Source organism: Pararge aegeria, chromosome 3 (genome assembly GCF_905163445.1).
Source record: "Pararge aegeria chromosome 3, ilParAegt1.1, whole genome shotgun sequence".
Taxonomy (NCBI): Eukaryota; Metazoa; Arthropoda; class Insecta; order Lepidoptera; family Nymphalidae; genus Pararge; species Pararge aegeria.
In genome coordinates, this window is record NC_053182.1 from 7,273,497 (window position 1) to 7,291,745 (window position 18,249).

Here is an 18,249-nt window from a genome sequence, read left to right on the forward strand (position 1 = left end):
AAGCTGAGCGTTAAAAAGAATTAAAAGCTCATGCTCACGAACAATTCATTGATTGGGAACTAATTATTACTTATTATTTTTGTATTTATTCTATAAGTAGATAGAAGAAGGTAATCTTTGTGTTGCTCTCAGGTATAAAATATAATGTCTCCAATTACACTGTGCAAAACTCGTAACAAACGTCTAAACATCACGGCAGGAAATGTTAATCTTGCATTATCTATGACTAGGAAGGTATATACTTAGGAACCTACATAAAGCTACTCTAATCGTTGCATCGGGAACGCTAGGCTTATCTCGCATCTCGCCATACAACGGTTTTGACCGAATTAACTGCTCTGTATGAAACAAAGCGAATTATTTTGATTCCATTCATATTATTATCACTTCATCTTTTTTGTTATTGTTTATGTGACGTGATCTAGATTTTTACGAACACCAACTATTGTTTCCCGGTCATCCAATACTAATCAGCAAGAAGCATCATCGATTGACATACGCGTGTCTTTCTGTCGGCATTTGATGGATCAATTTTATCCGAACTGAACCTGAGAAAAGTAGGAAATGATCAATCACCAAATTTATAAGACCTCAAGGTTCATCTCTGTGCCTGGAGTAATGGCGTCAAAATGTTACTTTGCCTTGTTGAAAATAGCTCTCCTGTAGAGCTAAGATTAGCACCACGAGATAATAATGTCTATCCATTATTTCTATGGCGTATATTATGTGGTTTTTGACCAGGAAGCAGGAAGATATTTAGTAAAAAGTATATAATATCTATTTTTAAAATATTGGTTAGGTAGCAAGCAGTGCACGCCTCTGCGAGACGCGCATGTGAGTCCTACTGCGCATGTACAACGTGTAAGTCTTCAGACCTCAGAACCTCAGAGTTACTATTGAATTTCTAAAACCTGAATCCGCGCGGTCACTCGTGACTTATCTCTGTCCGGCCAACTTACAACGCGCTTACTGTACGAAATACGGTGCAAATAAAATTGTCCCTTCGCTTTAAATTACTGCAACGAGCGGCCGAGCTACTGTCAAGCTATCAGATACAGTTCCCGTTCGCCCATGATAGATCACCTGTGAGCGCAAAAACCTGTTCGTCGTTTGAATAGTATTAGCCCAGACCTACATTAGGTCAATGCCAAGATGATGGATAACGTTTTTACTGCTTGAAATAGGGTGACGCCCGTATGTACTGTTACATGCACATGTAAATATCTACCTCAATATTAAAATGACGTTACATCAACGCGCAATTTCAATTTTATTTTTATTCCACTACATTTTAGCCTTTAACTGCAGTCTCTCTCATTGTGATAAGTGACGATGCAGTCTAAAATGGTAGCGGGCTAACCTGTTTGGGCGTATGGTGGTCATACCCCTAATCGGTTTCTACGCGACATCGGGGCACGCCTTTCGGTAGGATGGTAACTAGCCACGGCCAAAGCGTCCCCTGGCTTTGGCTTCGACCAGACCAGAAAAAAATCAGAATCTATATATTCCCAAATTGCCCCTGCCGGAAATCGACCCCGGGACCTCCTGCTTATATTCACAGCGCTCACCGTAACAAAGCTAAATTTCTATTTTAGGTATAACCTCCATTTTTTAAATACCTATAATACACGAATAGTGAAATCAAAATCAAAATGATATCTACCAAATCTAGCGTTACGATCTCGCTGTTACTGTCCCGGTGATCTAGTGGTTAGAATGTTCGGGTTGCAAGGTTCTGGGTTCTTTTCTCGGGTAGTAAAGTTCTTATTTTCTGGGTTTTACTAGCCAGAAATTATCCATTTGCGCGCGGACCCGATTTTTATGACTACCTTATGTTAGACATGTGTAACGTAAAAATTAACAGTTCTTGTATATAGTAGGAGGTGCCAAATCTAACAAAAGGCATTAATTGCGGAGTTAAGATTGCTTTGCCATATAAGAAAAGGGAACCACTGACATGAAACTGAAGTCGTAGTAAGCGAGGCACAAAGCTTGGATAATGTTGGAGTAGCAAGTCCTGAACTGCTGAAATGGAGACCTGCTCCTGAAATTGTACCCTTGGTAAAACTCCCCATAAAAGCATAGGTTATTAACCTAAAGGTTAGCAAGTATTTGGAGATAGGCGGCACAAGACCGTGGCGTGAATCAAAATCAATAAATATGTGAAATGTGTGAAGAAGCGAAGAAATCCTGTGTTCAGCAGAGGACGTCTTGATAAAAATCAACGCCCCAAATTGGAAATTGAAGGTGCCGCGAGTCATTAGCCTGAATATGGGTCTTATTTATACTTTCTTTCCAAAATATTTGCATTTTTGCACAAGTGCGAAGAAATCTGGTGGTTAGCAACGACATATCGTTAGGTCAAGTACCAAAGCTTTCTAGTAGAAGTGTAAAACATAAACTAAATAAGTAAATAATGTTAAACACATACAGTGTAGTGTGCTAAGCAAATACCCACTCAGGTCCTGAGTAGTTCTTTAGTAGCTCAGGGCCTGACTAGTGAAAACTAAATTAATCTCAGATTTAAAGCGAAGTTAGTGGATATAGTATATAGTTCTCCGTTTGGACAAACGGCAACAACAAAGTTAACAAATAATTAATTCATAGAGTTATAGTTTTTATGTTTCAGTTTTTAGTTTACAGAGAGTTTAGAATTAGATAGTTATTTGAAGATATGGCACTTAACAAAAAAAATCCTTTATCTTTTTTACTCTATATCTACTGGTTTGGACAGTTAAACGGTTTCGCTGTTTTGCAAAAACTTAAGGGATTTTAACAAACTGTTCTTTCCGTTGGTTGTTAGGTAGCAGGCCCAGCTGCTAAAGGTTTCCAAGGAATTACTTCAAAGCGTGACATTACTTGACCGTTTTTAATTGCTAAACTTTGTAAACTAAAACTTCACAATTAGTCCTACGTTGCTCCCCCATTTCCACTATTTATTGTCATTTTCGATGCCTAGCTAAACTTTTTTATTGTTATATTTTAATAAATACCTAACTCTGAAAATCTTGCCTTAATTTGCGTAAAGAGTTATATTTGTCCATACTTGGACATTTTTTCATTAGAATTAAATTTACTTACTCTTACTTCTTAAAATAATTGTGTCCGCTGTACACTAAAATTAAAGTCAGAAATCATTTAGGAGTACCAACTCAGCATCTTAAAATTTGCTTTAAAATGCTGGGGAACCTATTCACGTTTATTACCTACATCTGTACTCTCCAGCTGTTAATTGATAAATCATTAGACAAAAATCACATCTGTAATATAAACATAACTCGGTAGAAACATTTCTCCAAAATATTTTTTCTAGCCCTGAATGCCGTGTTGTCAAATAAACATCTACGTATCTCGCACTACATAAATCACCTGACTTTGAAAAATGTATACCGCTCCAAGTGTTTACCGTGTAATCGACCCAGTTTATTTGTTTGTGAGTTTTTGTCAATAAACTGAACTGCGCGGACGCAGACCACATCGCGCGCTTCATTACGTCAGTAAAACAGTTCGCGGTTGGCTATATGGATGCGCTAACGGTCGCGCCTCGCTTTTGCCAGCCTTTTCAGATAGCAACACTAATTGAGATGGAGCCGATAAAATCGGTAATAACGCCACAATGACGAGAAACTATCGTCTCACTAGCAGGTTTTGTTTCATCCCAGTGATATGTGACTGAAACCAATGACCAATACCCTCGACTTACTTATTTAAATTAGTAAGAACTGAGCCAAAGCATTTCCTTGGCTTCGTCACCTGATGGTGAATCTTGGAACTCGGGACTCCGTGGCGTTTAGTTTATAAGATCTTTTTTGTTTTATTATTATAATCAAAACGCGCTGCTCAGGTTAAAAAGATCGTTTTGTGATTGCCTTTGTACTAGCTCTTCCATATCAATTAATTATTGCAAAAAATGTCCAAAAGTAGATGTATGGGAAAATGTGATGGTCGAACCCAAAAAAATATTCTCGTAAATCCAAACGACTCGTGCACTGAGCTAAGCTCAGTGAGAATACTCAGACATGCATACCGCCATCTTAGACTTTTCAAGATATCACGTTATGTTAACCAAAGGTGGTCCAGTGCGAACGTGACATTTACAATAAAAAAGCCAGCAGTCCTAAGCAAGTGCCGTCATCAAATTCACGAAGTTTCTTTTAAACTAAAAAAAACTTGAGGTTACATACGAGTAGATAATTTACCACGACATACTTCCCCTGTATTTAGGTTTTGACCCCTGTCAGATTTATGTGCGGTTCAGCCGACTTCAAATGTAAATGTCGCGCCAAACAGCTTTATACTCTCGTTACTAAGAAATGTACTACACGTGACTTTCACTTTGGGTTATGTTAGTAACTTTAATTTGTTGATAATAAATTTATTATTATAGGCGGGGATTTCAATATTGTTTATGGGGTAGATCAGAGGTTCTCAATTTTTTTCTATCGTAGATCACTAATCGCCTAATTACTATGTCTCAGCTTACTTATCCTACTTGAAAATAGTTTGTTTGGTTAAATTGCTAATCGATCCAATAAACCGAAATTAAAAATCTCGACCGGTTTAGATCTATCGTTGTAGGTTTACATCCCATGGATTCCAAATATTTATTCATTGACTCATTCAAAGGTTTTATACCTCTGCTGGGGTCGATGTAGACCATTTTGGGTATCATAGAAGTAGATGTTTAATCACATTGTCACAAAATGGTTTAGTGATCTAGAAATAAATTGCAAAGCGTTAAGAAATCGTCAACAGTCTTAACTGGGTTCTTTTTATATCGCTGTTTAGAAAGTTTTGAAGATATTTCGTCAATCGATTTGCATATTATCTTACAGAAAGAGTAATAGGATTGGCATATGCGGTGGCACATTCATGTCATTAATAACAGAATAGACTTTCTAAGATAGCGAATTAAGTATTGTGTTTAAATTTCCAAGAGTTTACTTACTAGTTAATATGGTAGTTATGTAAGAGAAAAGTATTTACTTTTGACGCAAAGATTGGTCAACTCAACCCTTGAGGTTAACTTATAAGCTAAATACACAAAAACCGCGAAATTCATTTTTCGTTTGAGTAGAAAAAGCAACATTTTTTGACAAATTATTATTATTATTTTTTTATTAAATGTTATATAAATTTAATTTTGTATAAATATAACCTATAATAAAATATGTAAAACTAAATAAAATCGAAAACGTCTTCGAAACCACCGCTGGCACAGTTCCTAAGATGAATGAATGAATACACTTTTATTGTACACCAAAGAAAAAAAAGTAGTTACAAAGATATAAATACATATAAAGAGAGTACAATTTGGTGGCCTTATCGCTACATAGCGATTTCTTCCAGGCAACCAAGGGCGTTAAAGGAAAAAACATAAAAAAGAGGTAGGTGGAGCAATAAATAAGATTTAATATTATACAAATATATAAATAAAATATATATGTATATATATAAATATAACTATAATATATATATATATATATACATATTTTACATATAAATACAAATAAAATATATAACATAAATACCTATATAAATATATAACATATAACATCCTCAATTTATATGAAATACATAAATAATTAAAATTACACACTTAAAATGATCCGCTTCAGCGATGTTCGGCTGAAAGAGACAAATAATGATCCTTCACTAGTTTCTTGAAGGTCCCAATCGATTGTGCCTCACGGATATCTAACGGCAAGGCGTTCCATATTTTAATAGCCTGAACCGTAAATGATCCGTTGAAGAAGGAGGGTTTGTGACCAGGCACCTTCAAGATTAACTTCCTCGTAGAACGAAGTTCATCTGGGAGTCCTACAAATTGAAACCTCTCTTTCAGGTAAAGAGGAGTAGAAGGATGAAATAAAACACAGTACAGAATAGAAACAATGTGCAAATTCCGGCGAAGTCTGATAGGTAACCACTTGAGACGAGACCGAAATTAAGATGCTGGCAGCATTGCCCGTTTGGATGGCGAAACTAATTCGTTGGCCAAGGTAACTGCCCGCTCTAGGATCACCCGTAGACTCTCGATAACCCTTTTCGATAATTCTTTAAAAAGAGCTTAAATTAATTGTTAAAGTAATGATTCACGACAAATGAATCGAATGAAGACGACAAAACAATTTATTTAATAATGCAAGTTGTTGTAACTGTTTCAAGTTATAGATCAAAAGTCACATGAATTCCAAATACGCGACCAATACTATTGCTTAGTCTGTTTTAGAATTTTACTTTAAGTATGATAAGTATGCAGCACGTGTAACGAGATATGTAGTAGATGTGGGACGACGGGTGGGACATAGTGCTTGTATGTCCTTACCAAAGGCAGGTCGCTGACCGTACCTTCTTTAGTAGCTTTGTTTAGGTCAAAACTGCTAAGTCTATAACGTGACGATTAAATACCCACCTTTCTTTAGTTCTAACTTGGATTTATCTCCATTAATTTCGCCGTTTTGCCGCCACATCGATACACGATTAGTAACGGCTCTTTAACCTTATTTGAATTTGCCATTTTCGATTATGGAGTCAACCCACGCTACGTTGCATTTACATTTATTCCAATTTGTAATTTTATTGTTGGCTGCCACTGATTTTATTTCTGTTTTTATCTTACAACATTTAAATGCAAGGTCATGATCACAGTTTGCTAGGTGTGGACAAACAATACAATAGCCTTTAAAAATCCACTACTGCACTAAAATAATCTACGAAAAGGAGAGTTTGCCCATAATCACAATACTAGGCAGTAGGGTTTGTGGTCGCAGTAGACAGTGGTAGTCCTACCACAGAGGACACTGCTGGTCATTCTCCAATATATTCGCTTAGTCGGGACGAGGAGGAATGGTGACTAATGTATTCTGAGCTGCTATAATAACTCGGCACAAAATCTCCTAAATGTTTTTTGGTTTTCTTTATGAGTGTCATTATTGAAATTTCACCCGTTGGACGTCCACTGCTGTTATATATCTGGTGAAGCGATTTCCACACTCCACGGCCTTATTTCGTTGGCTACCTTGAAACTCTTTTTGACGTCGTCTATAAACTTAACCCCACAATCCATCCATGTAAGACTTGCTTCCATCCATGTTGCTCTTTCCAGTGTTGGGTCGCAAATGCAGCACCTGGGGACCCCAAAGTCTATCCCCTCCGAGCTTTATGTCCCGGGCATTGTCTCTTTAGCTTCGCGACTCTTTGAGCTACGTAATTATGTTATTTTTCTCAACGGAATCCAAAATGTATTCACCGTACACTTGTTGCAATAAAATAGGACTTAAAACAAATTACCGTAAAACAGAAGGCGTAACTCGAAAAATTGCAAGATAACAGAGAAGTCGTAAAGGCATTACGGCATCGAGATTTAACATCCATCCAGTTGCGCAACTGAACTGTTATTCACTTTTAGAAACGATAAACAACCGTTACTAGACTACGCGGTCAGTTTTCAATTAGATTATTATATCGATTATAGTAAAGGAAAAAAAAACAATTGACCTGAACACTATCTGTTACTAACTAACTTACTCCGGCTTTGTACGAAGATTTCTGGTAGGGTAGGAATTTCTTCAACTAGTGATCACTAAAAACTTTTAGGGTTAAGCACTGTCAAAAAAACAAAATGCTGTAGTTTTATTATGTAAGTACTTACTCAGCGAAAATAAACATCTTCTGAATATAATAAATATCCAAGATTGGAGCTTATGAACTCCAGGAAGGATAGGGATAGGGTTTTTCGAGCTACTAATATATCTTATTATTATGTATAACAACATGTAGAATTTTATGTAAATAGCTTTTTGGTTATTAGAAAATGGAAAGCAAGCGAGTCCACCTAATTGAAAGGCAGCTAATAAATGAATAAAGTCATTCAGTGCAAAATCCATTGGCGAATTTAACAAAAGCAAATGCGCGTCCAATTTAGAAGTGATTTTGAACAATGATTTGCTCTACATAGAGTGTGGCACAGATTGGTATGCAACCTTATTTCTCATAGAACTTCAGAAGAGGGAGATTTATCATTAACAGCAAACAGAAGTCCAAAGGGCTGCTTCAATGTCGTTGCAGGGATTTAAGAATTATTATGACATGCCCATTAAAACAGCCGGGACCGATAGCTTAACGTGCCCTCCGACGCAGGAAGTCAAACGCCAATATCCTAACTGCAGGGTGGTACTAATACATCGCAATAACTAATCATTTTTGGCCTGACTGGGAATCGAATCTAGGTTCTCGCGTTCCGTAGTCGAACATGCTAACCATGGTCATGGGAATAGAATCGATCAACGGAGCAGTTAAACTCCAATTTATATTTAATTCAATTATGTTAAATTAACCATCTAAAAACCAATCTTACCCGTGATTCTATTACAAGCGTCCCAAATGTTATCACATTCCAGGTTCTTCAATCTTTATGTTACTGGCCGAGACGCATTTTGTTCTGCTGGCACGTTAGTGGGTCAATTTTTAATTGAACACAGCAAAAAACGATGATTCTACACGCACGGCCAACTTTACAATAAGATTTGGATTTACATCGTTTCTTCGCCCGTTTAACGTACACAAATTCTAATGGAGACGCGTGGATTCATTAAAATTTTATGCACCACTTTTGATCGGTCTTGTCCTAATTTTCCTTTTTTTATCAATCTAGTATCATATTTAAATCTTATATTATAAATGATAATGAGTTTATTGGTTTGCCCTACTTTGACGCAGCATTGAGAAGAATATTATTGTATAGATATTTTAAGAACCTGATATTCGCAACGGCCAAAACGATCGTGACGCCGGCAGGTAGAGAAATTAACATGGAGTTATCTAAATTATTGTATATGCTGGCATAAAAGGCTGCACCATTTTTTGCGGAACTTTTTATTTAGGTAGGAAGAGGATTCTTTAAGAAGCGTAACTACCTACAGAGGAATTTGAAAACAGAGCAATTCTGCGCAGAAGTCGCGAGTTATAGTCGCGAACTTATAACTATATTTCTCTTCCAAAACCCCAATTGTATCATCATATCACTGAATAAATTAAAATGTATTTACTTTTTTCTATAAAAGTCTCTGGTGACAGGAAGAGCGGAATGCGTGAATTTCATTGTTTGAATTATTACCCGTTTCGCACCACACGCTCTACACAATCGACTCTCCTAACGCAGGCGCAATGACCATAACAACAAAGGACATTGCTTGGCATCGGTATTAGTCATATAAAACCACTAGAAATTTGTTTAACTCTTCACCTACAGAAGGAAATTTCGCCATGGGAAGACGTTTTTTTTGGCTAACCTCTCTTAAATCTAAAGCTTCAATTTACCGACGAAATCACTTGCAATAATTTCTCAATCAATGAAATAGTTTCGTAACCTAAATCTTGATTGTATACTTTTTAATGATCTGTGGTCGGTACTCTTTGGTACCCAGTAGATCACAGAAGTAAGCAGCTAAAATGGTTTTTATTGGTAAAAAAGTGCACCAACTTTTACGAAATTCCTCTTTTAAATTATTGTCACTGGAGCAATTTGTATGTGAATATCTCTTGCCTTCAAACGAGAGTAGGTAGGATTTGTTGGTTGGCTGCACACATTAGTTAACCTAATGACTTTACTGTTATAAGTGAAACGTTTCTACCTCGTAACCATAATATTAAAAGTACTACTTTTAATTTTTATGTGGTTCATTAATGTTAATGGTTTGACTTAGTCATTCGGACAAGTACAATAATTTAATTGACTAACTTTATCAATGGGCGGTTCCAGCAAGCCTTTAACTAACTTTACTTAAGTTCCTAATACTGTAGTGACCTCTATTATACTATATTACTATAGTATAATAGAGTCTTGAATTTTAAACCTGTCAATCAAAAAGTTTTGTGACAAGTTTTTTATCAATGTATAATTTTCAAGCCATGGCATTTGAGTCAAATTTTTTTTTGTGAGTTTGAGGTATCATACAACAGATCTTATGAAAGTAGCTAATCTCCAATTTTCACAATAATAATCCTTCAAATGAAAGTTAATATAAAAAGAATCAAAACAGCAGCGGGCTGCGGATTTGTAGGTATATGTAGTTTTGATGCGTAGACTACCACCAATAACATGTATCTATAGCATAGGTATAACGTTACGCTTGTATCCATAGTAATCTGTGCTTAAAACGCTGCAGGTCATTTATTTGATGTGGTCCTCATTTGAGAACAAAAGGTTTTTACGGTCCAGTCATCAGCATCCGTCATTTCGTTCATATCTACGGTCACATTAACGTGAACATAAAATCCAGTGTTGCCTGACTAATTTAGATTGTTTGTTTTAATATCCGTAGGTGGCAAAGCGGAGAAAGTTGCAAGTTTTAATTTTATATACCTACCTACCATCATCTTTAGGGTATTAATGTCAAGCTGCTAAGTATGTACTCTTTTTTCATAGAAGGGAAAAATTACAAAAACGGGAAAAAATATTCCTTTTAAGAGCTTTTGTTGCGTACAATGTGTAAACGGTTTAAATTTTATTGACGGCCGTCTGGCGCAGTGGGCAGCGACCCTGCTTTCTGAGTACTAGGCCGTGGGTTCGATTCCCAAAACTGGAAAATGTTTGTGTGATGAACATGATTGTTTTTCAGTGTCTGGTTGTTTATTTGTATATTATAAGTATTTATGTGTATTTTATTTATAAAAATATTCAACAGCTATCTTAGTAACCATAACACAAGCAACGCATACTTTGGGGCTGGATGGCGATGTATTGTCGTAATATGGTTTAAATTACGGCGAAATTATGTTGGACGGAGTTATTCTCCTTTAAAAGTCCGACAAAGCTTATGTCTGTCATTTAAGGTAGTCGCTTAGGCGGATGAAGTGGCGGGGGACCGTTAGTTCGTAAACCATGAATAACCATATTATAATTATAAATTCACTGTAGGTAGTGTTCCTCATCTGTGACATCGGTGTTTCGTGCGAGGCCAGTGGCTACGTCCGGTCCCAAACAATACGGCAGCCAGTATCAAGCATAAATGCTACTCAGTAATAACTTTATCGTTAACAAAAGTGCAAGATAGATATTTTATTTGCCAAAAAAAAAAAACCGTTGCGGTAGCGGGCTAACCTTTTACGGAGTGTTACAGTTATATTAAACCTAATATACAAATGCACTAATCGGTTTCTACGCGACATCGTACCCTAAATCACTTAACGGCGCGTCTTTGTGGGTAGAGTGGTAACTAGCCACGTCGGAAGCCTCCCACCAGACCAGACCAGAGAAAATTCAGAAATTATAAATTCCCTAATCTCTCCTGTCGGGAATCGAACCCGGTACCTCTAACTTAAAACCACAGCGCTCATCGCTGCGCCGGGAAGGTCTTTAAAAACTTCTTAAACCAACCTTTAAGTACCTCGTAGATATTTTTTTCTGAAATCGAGCTTGGATACTACCTATGTGCTACTTACAACTAGCTCCCAGTCCCAGTCACAGTCCCAAAAAATCTGTAAAAAAAAATGGTACAGGTGTAAAGTTATTGGGGTTAAATACCTACTAACCAATGCATATTTATTCGATAGCAGCAATCGCGGTTGATTTCCTATTTTTTTTGTAATTTCAGTTCTATTATTAAATTCAAATGGAATAAAACCTCTTTCGAACAAAAAAAGAAAGTACCAATCCTCCTGTAATGATATGCGCATTATTATCATACATACAAACAAAATGATGCTTCATCTGCATTATGCAAATATGCGGATCAAATATATAAAATAAATAAATATCGCCATCTAGCCCCAAAGTAAGCGTAGCTTGTGTTATGGGTACTAAGATGAATATTTTTATGAATATAATACACATAAATACTTATAATATACAGATAAACACCCAGACGCTGAAAAAAAATTGAAGTTCATCACACAAAAAATTTTCCAGTTGTGGGAATCGTACCCACGGCCTTAGATACAGAAAGCAAGGTCGCTGCCCACTGCGCCAACCAGCTGAAAAACCTATTTCAGTAAAGTATAATTTAAACTGTCACAATTTTGACCAGTCAGTATGTTACAGATTAATGATTAGGTAAACCTATTAACTAATTTAATTCTGTCATACGTTCCAAAAGCTCATAGTTGACGTCATGCAAAGATTCTTGAATGGGAATGAGAGTTGGCCACGGTAAATGTACTTTTAGGTTAAAAATTTGTATCCAGTTCCACTCTTTATAATTTTTGTCAATACGACGCTTGTAGCTGTTTTTATCGAAACATTTCTTGTGAACCAGCCGCAAGGCAACATTTGAAACAGTGAGCGCGGCGTTTTAGTCGGTAGAAGTACGTATATTATCACCGTACCTATCACCGTCACCGCACAATAGTGTAAACTTATATGTAAGAACGCTTCGTGATAGGTCTACTTGAATAAAGAATTTTTTGAATTTGAATTTACTATGAAGCCCGACACAAGTCCGCATCCATGAAGATTTCCTCAAAAAACAAAGGCCAAAAAATTGTGGCGCGCTAAATTTCTTATTTTTATGACTGGGCTGAAGATACTCAACAAAGGGACTTGTGGTGAAAAGCCTTATCCAAGTCGATCAATAAATAAATAAAAGAAAAAATAAATATACTTACGACAATATACACATCGCCAACTAGCCTCAAAGTAAGCGTAGCTTGTGTTATGGGTACTACGATAACTGATCAATATTTTTATGAATAATATACATAAATACTTATAATATACAAATAAACAACTTGACACTGAAAAACATTCATGTTCATCACACAAAAAAATTCCAGATGTGGGAATCGAACCCACGGCCTTGACTCGGAAAGCAGGGTCGTTTCCCACTGCGCCAATCGGCCGTCTGTAATATAATAAAGTCAATGAAACTGAAATATAATATAAATATAGCTTTCTCATAGAAGTTATCAACAGATTCTGCACTGCAGTTTTTGTATTAGAAACGTAGAACATTTTGCCATTAAAATTGCGCTTTCCAGATAAAATCAAGATTTTCCTTACGTTCTACATTGATAAAGCGAGAAAAATACTGCTCCAAACGTAACACTTTATCGCCCCACATAGATAAATTTCTCATTACCATTGCGTATGCTATTACTATGTATCTGGGAAGAATACCGTACGGAGGGCTGTATTGAGATTACGCCTGCAGGTGTCGTTTAGCGAACTAACTACCTCCGCACTCACATTTACCTTCTATCAATGCGCAATTGAAATTCCTAGAAGTTACAGGTAAGCAGTTTATAATAGCGTTATATTAGGAAGATATAGTTAGGATTGTTCCGCAAGAGTTATATCAATTCCTAAATTGATTATAAATACTTACTTACACATTTTGTGGCAATGTTGACTTAGTTTGATACGGGACATGACTGAAGTCGACGAGATAGGATAGAGATGTTATTATTACCGATATTTTTAACATGCCTGTTACTAAGCCCTCCGTCCGTTTGTCTGACTATACGTCGGGCTGTATCTTATAAATTGTAATGTAGAGAGTTGTAGTTCTCACTGTACTTACCTATAAGTGCGGCACGGCACGAAAATATTAAAGGGAACAGTAACAAAGTTATAAGGTAACAGGGAAGTTTTTGTATGGGACCAGTTTATTTTATATATTTAATGAACTGTTCCCCATAAAATAATAATAAATCCGTGTAAAATAACTGTTCCCTATAAAAAAACGTGTATTTGCTCGATCGTAATAATGCTTTAATACAATATTATTTTTTCGAGCCGGTTTTTTTCTTAAAGTCAATCGGAAAAATCTCAGTAATTTGGCTTATTATCGTAAGGATACGAAAACAAAAAATTAAATACTTAGGGTACCACCATATATAGTTATTTAGGTAGCTACCCACAGATACTTATACCGTGCTTATTGTTTAATGTCACTATTGCTCTCATTGTTTGCTCTTTTTCTCTCCTGTCTGATTACTTATTTCTGTGTTTTTGTAATCGAGAGCTATCTCATTACATCGGTCATATTACTTGCTTGATGATGGACAACCCAGTGAACAAGTCATTGGGTTAATAGGGTACGCGGATCGCTGCTTCGCCGAGGCATCCGAGCGTCTCGAGGTCTAAGGAAACCAATTACAGAAATTGACTTTGGAAATGAAGTGCTAATAGCGTAACGGTGTTTGTAGATGACAAGATTTTTCACTTAGACTACTCAATAAATGTTGAAGTGTTTTCTTTTGCGGTGTTTGACTTATTTTTGTTATATCTTAAGTAGGTCTCAACTTACCGAGTCTACTATGTTTAGCATAGTATCATGCTGTGATTATGCTGAGCAAAGTTAAGACTGTCTAATATGCGAAGGTTCCCTCAAAATTGAATTTTGCTTGTACATTTAAATTATAAAGTTTCTTAAAAGTGCTGTCTTTTCAGCTATATATGTTCATTGTGGACAAAAACTAAAGTAAAGAAGTCTAATTTAGCACGTTTTATAGAAGCATCCATACTAAATATAAACATTTCTTCACAGAGGTGTTACACCTAATAGGAGAGCCGGATTTCCGCGATGTACGCCTTCGATGGGAGTACGGCAAAACAGAAGAATCTGATCCCAGGAAGCTGTTGGCCTTTCAAATACACTACTGCGAGTTGCAAGCCTGGGGCCAATACCGATGTAGAACAAAGGTGAGTTATGTTTTGAATAAATCTTGTATAGTTACCAGTTTAGTATAATAATTAATTATTTACAACTACTTTTGCCTTAGAATAAATGGACCAGTCCAAAATTCCATCAAATTTAACGTCTTCTATCGATCTTGCATGTCGTATGTTTAATGCAAGACGTTAACCTCCCTTTGCGAGGGCTAGATGGAAGACAAGGTATTCGGAAAATAACTTTCATCTCGTGAGTGCAATGCTTTCAACAGCAAATACGGACATTTTTCACGTCAAAATTGGCACTTTTAGGAATTATGGCAAAATAAGTGTAAAAAGTTTTTTAATTTTTTTTGTTTTAATTATTTTACTCTAATTTTGTTGTATAATTTTCGCTTTGTACTTAATTTCTAAGCAATTGTGGTTAATGTTATCGTTTATGTATAACTAAGTCGTGGAACTTCATTGGTTTATGTGATATAAAAATACGGCATTACTCTTATGTGTAATAAATAAAAGTACTGCTTGTTTCCATTGAAAAGCTAGTAAATAAATAAATCGCCGATATCAGTGAATAGCAAATCGTAAACAATTATTGATCTCAGTGAATAGCGGACTGAAATCCGAATACTTCATATTAGTCGAAACGAGGAAAGTTTCTTTTTTTAGCCCCTGACTGACCTGTTGGCATTGGCGTGCACATGGTTTTTGACCAGGGTATGCATAAAGAAGGAAAATGGCATAAAATGGAAAAATCCTTCCCCTTTATGAGTTACACAAGTATTTTAGGGTAGGCAGTGCTTTTGTGCATGTATGAAGTGCACGCCACTTGGTATGGGATGATGCAGTCTAAAATGGTAGCGAGCAAAGTTCTTACCTATTACCGATAGGTACGGTGAAAAACGGTCCTAGTCACTTTTCGAAGCAACCCGAGTTTCATGCTGCATAAGCACTCAAGTTCAGATAGTTGGGAATGCTCTGGTAACCGTTGGTACCACTCTCGACTGTAGAACGGGGGATAATAGCTCTCCGTGCGCGCCACACCATGACTGTGTCGTACGACCTAACAATTTGCGGAAGCGCATCATATTATTTTACTGATGATATTATTCAACTCTGATTTAACACTTAGATTACTATTAAAACAGGTAGGCATAATGTATAATATCAGTTCGTAGTGAAGTGCTCGGTGTTCCAAACATGATGGCTTTATAGAAAGTTCAGAAGCTCGTTTCTCGGAGAAAATTGAATCGGGAATAAGATTCATAGAAAACCTATTTTAGTTCTGAAACAAAAGAGGTGCGAGGTATTAGTAAAAGCAGAGTATTTAGTGAAAAAGCTCGCCGCCATACTTATTTCTGCCGCCATTTAGCATTGCTGCAATGCTGTGTTGTTAAAGTTCTGGTTGCTTGTAATTAAAGGCACATGGGGCCCAACAGCTACCATTCAGATTCCCATTTATCATCAGATGGGCCATCTGCTTGGTCCGTCAACAATAACTAAGTATAAATAAATTAGAAAGAGGTACTTAGTTCGAGAGGGCCGAGACTTAGAGGCCTAAGGTCAAGACTTCAGCGTAGGTAGACACCTACTAGGTGGACAAGACATCAAGCAACTAGCAAGGCACAGGGAATGGAAGAAGCGGAGGATTGTGAATCTCTACGAAACACATTTGGTCAGCAGTGGACGCTTATCGCTTGAAATCATGATAATATTACCTATTCTACAAAAAACCGTGTTTAAGCGGAGAGATTTCAATGCTATAAATAAATCGATATAATTTTCAGGTAGTCGACAACATCGAAGAAGAGAGGTCTGCCAAAATGGGTGGGATAAATGTGGAAACAACTACAGCCAAAGCGTCCGTTCCGACTCCTAGGCGTGGTCGCACCTACACATCGTATATCACTGGTTTACGTATGGCCACAACGTACTCCTTCGAAGTGCGACCGGTGAGGCGGGATGCTAGAGACCTGGCAGACCCGCATTCCATTGGCTCGAAAATTATCATAGTACCCACAAAAGGATGTAAGTACCAAATTTATTTACATAATTTTATTAGCCAAAAATAATACTAAACTATATTGGTAGCAGTGGCGGATTTATAGATTTGCCGCCCGTAGGCTATTCAATTTTTGCCGCCTCTAAATTTTGATATCTAAGTCCACAATCATATCAATTTTCTATCAATAAAATTCCAACTTTATAATTTGTGCTCAATCATCCTCGTTACATCAACTTTTCTCATATAGTTATTATTATTGAGAACTATGGTACCGTGTTAGATCCTTGATTATTTTTACAGCAAAGAATTATCAAAAAACATTATTTTAAGGAAAAAATATCTCAATCGTATACCACTTTTAAAGTAAGGTAAGGTATGTCTTAAAACTATACAATACTTACAAAATATGTAATTCGTATTATGTGTGTGTAAATTACACACTGTGTATAATATTTTTTTTTTTTAATTTGTAAACCGAAATAATAAATTTATGAACTAAATTTGCCGCCCCTTAAAATTTGCCGCCCTAGGCTCCAGCCTACTCAGCCTGCTGGTAAATCCGCCACTGATTGGTACCCACTAAAATTTTCGCCAAATTGCCTCAGAACTATTCTGTTAATAAAATAAAATATAGAAGAAGCCTTTAGCCCGCCTCAATAACAAAGTATGCTCTGGCAAACGTTAAGGGTAAGTAAATGTACTAGAATTTTTTTTGGAGCTTACCGTGCACAATTTATTCGCTTCCTTTATTGACAAAGTTTGAAAACACAATGATCAGAATAATCAAAATGGTCTTTCTAAGGAATCTAATTCCTTCATCACATTCGTTTTAATTCGAATTGGCCTATTAAACAGTTTTGTTTTTAACATCTTAATATATATAAATCTCCTGTCACGATGTTTGTCCGCGATGGACTCCTAAACTACTTAACCGATTTTGAATTGAATGGGCACACCGTGAGCAGTCTGTTCCAACTTAAGAGATAGGATAGCTTAGATCTTTAATTATAGTCGAAATTTTATTTTATTGCAAATTATTTGTCTATAATTAATTGACAGTCACATGTTATATATATATACTACCATTATTATTTAAGGCTTAGTGATACTGAATACTTTAAAAACAAAATCAAACGCAGACGAAGTCGCGGGCAACAGCTAGTAATAATATATTTCTGAGACGATGACAACGAATGACGAAAGCTATGAAAGTTTTCCTGGTATCCTGGTTTGAATCAGAAGAGTATACTTTTATTACTAAGGTAAAGGCCTCCCTTAAAGTTTTTATGTTACTTGTATGCAAGGAGGATTATTCAATTTTATGCCACCTTGCCAAAAATCCTGCGCACGCTACTGGTTAGTAGGTACCAAAGTTTATCTAGATATCAGTAATTTATTCAATTTAATTCAATTCAATTCTTTTATTTGCATGAAACATTGTAGGTATACAGGTTAAGTCAAAATCAATGATATGCAAATCTTTATTCACACAAATTCATTTATATAATAACTAAAAAATTTATCAAATAAACAAAATCAAAATAATCAAAATATGTCGGCTGAATATAATAAATTTGTCATTAATTTTAGTGTATGGAATAATAAATTCATAATCATCGAATGTCAATTA

General features: G+C 36.1%; 1 protein-coding gene across 1 annotated transcript in view; it reads left to right on the forward strand.

Moving 5' to 3' along the window:
* Positions 1–18,249, forward strand: part of LOC120636122 — a 29,430-nt gene that overhangs the window by 5,690 nt on the left and 5,491 nt on the right. Inside the window, exons 2-3 of the mRNA XM_039907423.1 lie at positions 14,490–14,644; positions 16,402–16,642. Of these exons, the coding sequence (XP_039763357.1) occupies positions 14,490–14,644; positions 16,402–16,642 (396 nt within the window). The remainder of the gene's footprint in view (positions 1–14,489; positions 14,645–16,401; positions 16,643–18,249) is intronic.